This window comes from Triticum dicoccoides, chromosome 4A (assembly GCF_002162155.2).
Source record: "Triticum dicoccoides isolate Atlit2015 ecotype Zavitan chromosome 4A, WEW_v2.0, whole genome shotgun sequence".
NCBI lineage: Eukaryota > Viridiplantae > Streptophyta > Magnoliopsida > Poales > Poaceae > Triticum > Triticum dicoccoides.
In genome coordinates, this window is record NC_041386.1 from 4,003,258 (window position 1) to 4,013,069 (window position 9,812).

Genomic DNA, 9,812 nt, shown 5'->3' on the forward strand with positions numbered 1-9,812 from the left:
TCTTTTCTTTTATCTGTGTACGCTAGAACTATATATGTATCCATTTTTATCTGAAAAAATGGCCGGCGGTGTCGGTGACGTAGCAGGCGGGCGAGGGTGTGAATCCAATGTGCCACCGACCAGCGGGTCCGGTGAGGAAAGAGGGCGAGCGCGCGCGCGTCCGTTTTGTGTCCGCGCCGACGCAAATCAGGCTAAAAAATGGACCGGGAATGGGTCGGCAGACGGACGAAAGCGGACGCGCGTCCGTTTGGGTCGGCGCGTTGGGCCGGCTTTTTTGTCCGCGCCGACCCAAACGGACGGCGGCCGACGAAATGGGTCGCCCCATTGGAGTTGCTCTTAGGGTGGCGCCCCTACTATGCGATGGCCACCGGAGCTCCATGGACGATGGAGTGGCTGCCCTATGGTGGGCTGCTTGGCTTGGAGATCGCTGGCGATGGTGGCTGCGAATCTGCAGTCCCGTTCAGATCCGTCGCAGTGTGGCCATGAACAGCCGACGACGCGTGGAGGGATCGGTAAGGGTCGGCTGGAGGCTACCAATCGGAGTACCGGCGGCGACATTCGTCTTCACGGCGAGGCTCCGCATGGATTCAGCCAACTGCGAGATCAGGGTGACGCGACATCCGATGAAAATCGCGCTGACTGCGGTCATGGAGGACGATGGTGGCGTTTGTGACATCGTTTCCTTCTTGAGGCATCATCGTGCTAGGTTGTGGCACCACGCTCGGGGTGCTCTGGGGGAAACCCTAGAACTGTGTCTCCTGGATTGGACGATGACAGCGTCCTCAATGTCGTTCTCCTTCATGAAGGCATCGTTTTGGAGCAACGGTTGGCTACGTGGACAAGAGGAAGAGCGGTGTTACATCTACTACAAGGCCGATGGCAGGTCTCAGCGGTGTGGCCCAATGGAGTTTCGGCGGCGGCGAGTGTGGATGGATATATACAGGAGGATGGCACTGTGTGACGTTGTGATGGCATCGACAGAAGCAGTAAAGCCTCGCAAGGTGTATGTGTTGATCGCTCCTGAAGATGGAACGACGAAAGATGGCGGCGGTAGATCCAGAGCGTGTGCATGCGGTGCGCCCTGCGGGTCGATCAAACAGGGTGGTGCTCTCGGCACGATGCGGGACAGCTACGTGAGGCCATTAGATTAGATAGTGTGCATTCATGCGGTTCGGGCACGATATCAAGAATATAGGTATTGTGACTTTGTCTGCTGGATAGGAGGCTTCGGCTTGATCAATGTATTCGTGTTGTCAGACTCTATTAAATAATAATAAAGATGATTATGCACATCGATTGATGCAGGGGCCAGAGTAATTCTCCTTTTCAGAAAAAATAGAAGTTCTTTCAAACAACAAACTTACAAGAAGATGTACGAGACAGGAAATGAAGAGGCGAGACGGGGAATTCTCTATTTGGCGCATTTTGCGTCAAACTCTCCAGCAATTGCAGAGACGAGGTGACCGAGCGAGAGATTGGGCCGGCCCATTTCTAGTAGGTAGAAGATTTCGGTTTTGTGAATCTTCTAGAGGTTCCCAACGGTTTTTATTGGTTTTGGGAACCTTCTAGAAGATTCATAGAGCGGTTTTTCTATTTTCCTTTTCTTTTTTCTATGGCTATTTCTTTTTCTTTTATTTTTTCTTCTTTATTATTTTCTTTCTTTGTTATTTTTTACTTTAATTTTTCTTTAGTTTGAAATTTTCAAATTTTGTTCCAAATTTTAAAAAATGTTCTCATGTTCAGAATTGTATTCACAATTTTAAAAAAATATTCGTATTTCAAAGAATGTTCAGGAATTGCAAAAAATGTTCTTGCTTTCAAAATGTGTTCATAATTTTTTTAAAAAATCATGTTTCAGAAATTGTTCATGTTTTAAAATTTTGTCCATCATTTAAAAAAATGTTTGTGTTTTAAAAAATGTCTAGAGATTTCAAAAAATATTCTTGTTTTCAAAATTTATGCACGATTTCATAAAAAAATTCTGTTTCAAATTTCTTCATGATTTCATACAATATTTCTGTTTCAAATCTGTTCATGATTTCATAACATATTTGTGTTTAAAAATTTGTTCACAATTTCATAAAATGTTCCGGGATTTCAGAAAATGTTCTCATTTTTATAATTTGTTCATGATTTTCATTAAACTGTTTGTATTTCAAAAATTATCCTGGAATTGCAAAAAAGTTTTCATTTTGAAATTTTGTTCACAACTTAAGAAAAATGTTTATGTTTCGAAAATCTTTAGGAATTATTTTTTTTTGCATTTTTATCAATTTCTTCAAAACTTTAAAAATTGTCCCCATGTTTGAAATTTTTCAAAAATATGCGAATTTTAACAAAAAAAATCTTCTTTTACAAACAATGTTAGTTTTTTTTTCAAAATTGGACAAAATTTTAAATTTTGTTCCTGTAATTAGAAAACTATTTAAAAATTTCAAATTTTGTTCACATTTTTTAAAATTTTGTTCTTGTTTTTTAAAGTGGCTAAAAACAATTGAATAATCTGTACGCTTCAGTAAATAGGACGCTAGAGTGAATATCGCGTTATAGTAAAACTATTCACGCCATCTTCTTTCGCCATCGGCCATAAGGCATAATTGCTAGCAGCTGTATTAGTTACTGTGACTTTGCGAATTCGAACCTAGCAACCGTGATTTTTTTTTGCGAATTTCCCCTCTGTATATGGGCCGGCCCAGTCGGGGACGCTCCTATGCGTGAGGCCGACTGTTTGCTGCAATTGGCGTCGAATAGGAGCTCCCGCGGGACGGGTATACTACTTGGCACAACGACATACTCCCTCCGATCCTAAATGTAAGTCTTTTTAGAGATTTCATTTAGGACTACATTCGAATGTATATGGACACACTTTAGAGTGTAGACTCATTCATTTTGCTCTGTATGTAGTCCTTAGAGAAATCTCTAAAAAGACTTATATTTGGAACGGAGGAAGTAGTTGTGAAGTGTGTAAATATACATGGTGACTTTGAACCACCACTTAAATGACTCTCTGTTATGAAAAGTAAAATGTTTGTGCAAATGAATGATGTGTGCCCGATTGTGTTTGAATGTTTTTGCCGGTTTCACTTGCAGGGTTTGTAACCAAACAAAGTAATGCTCAGCCCTGAAGAAGCTAACGGGCTGGTCTGACTTGGCAATTGATTGGATTAAGAGGGAGGGTGAAGGCACACCCCTCCTGAAAATAGGGGATGTTTAGATTAGTTTGAAGGCATCTGTAAACGTACGTAGGCCTTGGTAGGTGTAGGATTTTCGTTGCCAGAGTGACCCAGACCCATCTCAAAACATATGGAATTTCTTTTCAACTAAATGAAGTTGTCATTAGGAAGAGTAGTTGTCATTAGCCATCCTTTGGTAGTACGTACCAGTATGAATTAAGCTTGCTTAGGGCATGTACAACGGTGCTATTTTAGAAGTGTAACATAGGCTAAATGCTGAGGTGGAAGGGAGAGAAAGCATAAGAAAATATTTGTCTTTTTTTATTTAAGAGATGACCTCTTAGCACAATATGTCTCATCGTGTTTTTAGAAAATAGCTAGTTATTAAATATAAGGCTAAAAGATAATTCATTATAGAACGCTTTTATTGTTACCTCTAAATTACATGCAAAATTTAAGATAAATTTGTCTTATCAATCACTTACATGCCTTTAGTAGTTTTAAGCATCGTGAGTTAACTAAATCATCCACTTGGCAATACTAGTACGAATTAAGCTTGCTTAGAGGATATCTAGTGGCTTGTGCAAATGGTAGTCTATGCCAAATTTAGACTACCACATGTCAAAAAATGTCTTTAGTGGCTTGTCTATTGCGTTGTTTAAAATTTAGACAATGTCCAAACTAGCTACCCGTCGTCCACATTTGGACAACCAAGCCACAATTTCCAAACCAAAAATGTTGGCTCATGAGCTCGTCCATGCACCAACTCGGAGCAATTGGAGGACGTCGGCAGGGGGGCGGCCGCGCCGGCACTGGTCACGGAGGCTGTTGCGCCTGGACCGCCGCCTCATCAGGGCTGAACCTGTTGCTATTGTTTATTTCTCGTAAATTATATAGGGTGTTGCTAGTGCTGAACCTAAAATAATTTCGCGGCTGGTTTTATTTTCTCCTTTGTATGTCTTGCAGATGAAAATAAATAAACGAGAATAACTAAAAAATGACCAACATAAGATTTTTTAGAAAATGTAGCTGCTATAAGGTACTATTAAAATACGTATATGAGAGAGAATATAGACATCATGTATATAGACAATCCGCTGGAAAACTTAGGTTGCCTAAAAGAGAATCTTTTTACTCCATTGTGTATATGTAGATATAGACCATCAAATTTAGACAAGCCACTAGAGATGCTCTTAAGACATGTACAACGGTGCTATCTTAGGAGTGTCACGTAGGCTAAACGCTGAGATGGAGGAGAGAGAAATCATAAAAAAAAGTATCTTCTCTTATTTAAGAGATAACATTATAGCACAATATGTCTCACCATATTTTTAGAAATAGCTAGTTATTAAATATAAGGCAAAAAGATAATTCATTATAGAACGCTTTTATTGTTATCTCTAAATTACATGCAAAATTTAAGATAAGATTGTTTTACCAATCACTGTACATGCACTTAGTACTTTTAAGCAGTACATGCTCCTTAGTAGCTTTAAGCATCGTGGGTTAACTAAATCATCCACTTGGCAATACCGTCTTACGGCAAAACTAGCACCCTGTGCAGGCCAGGGTTTCGGGAAAGAGACGTCGCTCCGGTGGCCGCAGCTAGAGGATAAGACACTCGCAAGTGTGGGGCTGTCGTCTTGTACTAGATGCACGCATCGGCTCTTCATGGCCGTTTCGCGCCGCCCGTCCTTATCCGCCATGAATTTTGGAGACTTCGCCCCCTCAGCCCCTCCAAGCGGCTCGCCGTCTATATATTACCCCCAGAGACCACGACCAAACGCAACACTACAGCACGCACCACCTTGATCAACCTGCCCTGAGTTCATCACTCAAAGTAAGAAAGAGGGTAGCGACCGACAAGCAGAGGGACGCAGGCACGTACTATACCTTAGTCACGTACACACAGCGAGAAGTGAGCAAAGATGTGCGGCGGTGCCATCCTCGCCGAGCTCATGCCGAGCGCGCCGCCCAGGAGCGTCACGGCGGTCCACCTCTTGCCCAAGCGGCAGAGGGTCGACGACTTCGAGGTTGCTTTCAAGCGCTTCGACGAGGACCCCGAGGAGGAGGAGGAGGTGCGCCAGTGCGCGGGCTTCGAGTTTGGCGCCCGCGGGCAGCCGGCAGCGAGGCGCGGCGGCGGTAGGCCGGCAAAGTACAGAGGCGTCCGGCGCAGGCCTTGGGGCAAATGGGTGGCAGAGATCCGCGACCCCGTCAAGGGCGTCCGGGTCTGGCTCGGCACCTTCCCCTCCGCCGAGGCCGCTGCGCACGCCTACGACGACGCCGCACGCGGCTTCCGCGGCGCCAACGCCAGGCTCAACTTCCCCTCCTCGTCCACGAGCGCACCCAAGTGCCGCGTAGCCGAGAAACCGACACCGTTCGTTGTTATTGACCTCGACGACGACGAAGAGGGTGATGCCGGAGCAGCGGATGCCGGCGGGATAAGCTCCGAATCCAGCGGCGCCCTGCCGGACTTCTCGTGGCAGGGCATGTCCGCGTCCGACGAGGTCACGGCGCAATCTGTCCATGCTGAAGTGGAGTCCGGCCAGTCCGTCGTCGACCTGGGCAGCGCCAAGAAGCGGCCCCGGATCGAAGCCGACGAGGTTCTGCCGGCAGCGTCCGACAACTCCGCCAACCAACTGTTAGATCCTTTCATGTTCGATGACGAACTCGGTTTCTTGGACAGCAGCTCGTACGAGTGGCTGGATGGCCTGTTCGGCGCCGATGCTGAGAAGATCGACGGCAGTCAGCTGGGGCTCTGGAGCTTTGGCGACGATGACTGTCTCGCCGAGGACAGCGCGTGCGTGCAAGTAGAGTAGCAGTATTGTAGTATCATCAAAGACAACAAGATAGGATAGGACACTCGCAAGTGTTTGACGCCCTCCCACACCTTGTTTTTCTTTTGAGGATACCCCCACACCTTGTTGATGATATCTCTTTCATCAAAGAAATAAAAAAACACCCTGTTGATGATGTAAAAACTTTGCTGTTCTGGGATTGCTAAATCTCAGTCAACCGAGAGTCTCAGTCCATATTATATTAGTAAGATCTTATATGAAGATCCATAATTTTTTTTATTTTTTTAATATGTTGTGTCACTTAACTGAGACTTAGTTAAATAGTCAACTGAGATCCTAATAAAACCGTTTCCGTGCAAATAGCAGACGAACATGCCCGTTTGTGATTATGGCATCCCTTGTATGCACTTGATACTCCTTGTGTGCATTTCTTCCTACTTTTATATCAACAATGTCTGCTCTTGATACGTAAACTAAATAGTGCATATTTATTTTCACACTAAGTTCATTTCCCTTAGTTTCCACCATTCCATGTGATGTTTTATCTTGGACATTTCGGATGATTCACTAGATACATGAGGCGTGCTAGTGCATAGCTAGTCAAAATGTGCATCTAGAAATGCTGAAAAAAAATCTTGACATCAACATAGTACAGATCATTATACATTCATTCCCTCAAAAAAAACTATACATTCATTCCACAAAATTTTAAATCGAAATTAAATTCATAGGCTGATGAAAGAAAAATAATCTGTTTAAGTCGCTTTTCTCTTCTCCATCCGAGCAGCTCCGCACTTTTTCTTCTTCTTCACATTCGTCTTCCTCCTCTCGCCTCCGACGAAACCTCTCTGACGCCGAGCGAAGCACCAGTCACCGCCACTTGTGACTGGCATCACGCGGTCGTGCATCGCCTTTTGCTGATTCGCCCTTGCCCCTAGTCACCCCTCTAACCCATGTCCTCTTCTCCGGCTCTGGTAAACCTTTGCACTGAAACCCGTCAACCTCCTTACCCTCCTCTGCCGACAACCATATGGGGAGTTACGATGTCCCCATCTCCGGCCTTATTTTGGCTCGGCTCGCTGGTGACACCGCAGCCGATGCGGTGTCCCCGTCTCACCCACATGGCAGCATGTACATGATTCAACTGACATCTAGAAAAATAATTAGAGGTGTCTATCAGACGACAAACTCGGTGAATATCATATATTTCAAATATGCATTGAATAGTCATGTCAGTATGATTCAGATAATTTTCCGATATAGTACATATCATGCCATCTATCAATCGATTTGAATCATCTCGCTATGCATATCATGTTGAAGTAAAAAATTTAAAACATGGTAGATGTATGCTATTTCAATGTTGTAAAAAACAAAACAGGCTTTTCCTTAACATTAAAAATAATAATCACTCATCTAGTACACTAGATACCCTTGAAAATACTTTCTAGTTGCTCTTTTAAATAACTCGAATCATGGTATAACCTTTTTGACTATGCATGAGTTACTTGTATCCAGCCACCCATAAGCCCCGAAAGAACCAACCCTTCAACTTCTACACTACAATATAGTTTTAATTATATTGCTCGAGGTTGTGCACCATTGTAGCTCAAGAGTGAGTGGTGGTATGTTCTGATTGAGGTCTCAAAGGTAGTGTCAGTGGACTGCATAGGGTGCAGTGGAGCAGCCCGCCCTAGAACTTGGGTAGCAATGAGGGTGTTCACCTGTTGTGCGGCGATGAGGTTTTCCTCGATGTTGATCAGCCGTGTGTCATAATTGACACGAGGTCTTGTGGAGTGGATACTTTTTCACCTCGATGGGATTGTGTTAGGTGTGCTCCTCTCACAAGACTCACGACTTTTTCTCTCCCATGGTGGTAGAAGGACATCTAGTTCTGCAGAGCGAGTTTCCATGTTTTTTTAGCGAAGGCAAAATGTTTGCCTTCTGATTAATTGAGCAAGGAGAGTTTTAAGATGCAAGAACCAAAGGTTTTTGGCCTCAGCCTACCCCCAAAAGATAAGGGCATAAACAAAATACTCGATGTATAAATGGTTGCCAAGATGAGGCCAGTCCATGACATACATTTGCTTTTTAAAGTCCTAGCTCCTTCCGACGTTCTGAAGTAATGAGCATAAGAATGGAGGCCATGGCCATACGATCGAGTACTAGGTTGCTGATCATCCAGGTCCACCGGTCATGAACCAAAGGTATTGCGATCCAAAGATGAGGCTGGACACATGACACAACCAATTCATGCTTTAGTAGTAGATCACACACGCAAAGAATACCAACCGACGGGAAAGAGATATGTGTTGGACAGATTCCGGGGCGTGTGAGCAGAAGAGGCAAACCACATTAATCAGCCAGCGCCCACACTAAAGATGACCAATGTTCCAAATACTGTTATGAAGCAGAAGCCAAGAAAAAATTGCAACAAATTGGTCCTCGTATTAGTTTGTGTGGGTGTGGCTGACATGTTTTTTGTTACCCTCATTGTGTCGTTGGAGAGACTGAGCTTGGGCCCGTTTGTACCGATCTGTTTTAGTGCGGTTGGCTTTAGATGTATTGAAGTTTGTCATGTCATCAGTGGTTAATTGGAAACTAATTAATGGAGATGGATAACATTCAACCTGCTAAAAAGGACAAAAATGCTATCCGGCAAACATTGGATTTCTAGTCATTCGCAGCGAACGCATCAGTTACCATTCAATCTCCTAGCACAAATCACAGTGCAAGACTGGTGCCACGTAAGGTTTTCCGAATTAATTGCTCTAACTAGCTTCCTGGCGAATGCCCCCCTTTTTTTCCTTCCACACAAAATATATCAGAGGTGCGCCGGGGCAGGGTGCTAGAACTCCCGGCCTCCTGAAGGAATGACAGGCGCTTACCACTTTGGACTAGAAGCGGTTTTGTGAAAACATGTGGTAACACTTTCTATATATACTTTGAAGCTAAAATGACCTGAATTTGATTTTTCATTTCAAAAAATTAGGACAAAGAAAAATCCAAAATCCCCAAAAAATCTGCCATTGAAAGAGCAAAACTCCCTAAATTTTGCCATGTGTACTTGCAAGTTCCAAAAGTTGCTTCTTTTAGAGAACACTTTTTTTTAATTTTGACATAATTTTTAGACGAGTTTTTTTTTGCAAACTTGCCGTGTGCAATTTTATTATAGGTAGCATGAAAATTTCATTTACTTGGACCAGGGCATTTTTTTAATAAGCCCATGACGAGGTTTTATTAAATACACCATGGTAGTTGTTTTGTAGATATCATGTTAATTTTATTATTTAGTCGATGGTAGTTTGTGTTGGTAGCATGGCAATTTTACTATTTACACCATGGCAATTTTTTCATTAGATGGTGACAATTTTTTTCAATTTGATCATGTAAAATTTTCCAGTTAGACCATAGCAGTTTTATTAATTAGACCATGGTGATTTTATCAGTTAGACCATGAAATTTTTGTTATATGTAGAACGGCAATTTAAAATTTTATACTTTGGCATTTTCAATTTAAATTGTAGGTAGCACCTTCAATTTTGCCATGCGACTATTTTTTTTACTTTAGCAATCGTCATTTCTCTGCTATATATCATGGCAATTTTTGTTTGTGTTTTTAAGAAGATTAAAAAAAACCTAGATCCTAAAAACGGGCAAAAATAAATCAATATATAGACAAATTTTTAATATTGTATATTTTATCTACATCATGCCAAACCTTTTTTTACTCTTTAATTTTTTTGTCTATGTAAAACTGAAAGGTGTTGGGCCGAGAGGCCTAATAGAGGGTCTGGCTGTCGTGGGGTTCACGCTGGGTGGTTTTCGAGTGAATCCCCCC

At 42.9% G+C, this 9,812-nt stretch overlaps 1 protein-coding gene across 1 annotated transcript; it reads left to right on the forward strand.

The window, feature by feature from the left end:
* Positions 1–4,947: 4,947 nt before the first annotated feature.
* Positions 4,948–6,226, forward strand: LOC119284519 (ethylene-responsive transcription factor TINY-like). The gene has a single exon (XM_037563637.1). It carries the CDS (start codon positions 5,102–5,104, stop codon positions 5,990–5,992), a length of 891 nt encoding a protein of 296 aa, XP_037419534.1. The 5' UTR covers positions 4,948–5,101; the 3' UTR covers positions 5,993–6,226.
* The last annotated feature ends 3,586 nt before the right edge of the window (positions 6,227–9,812 follow it).

Excerpts from the sequence above, each read along its gene's own strand:
- LOC119284519 (XM_037563637.1), top strand. The coding sequence starts at position 5,102 with ATGTGCGGCGGTGCCATCCTCGCCGAGCTCATGCCGAGCGCGCCGCCC.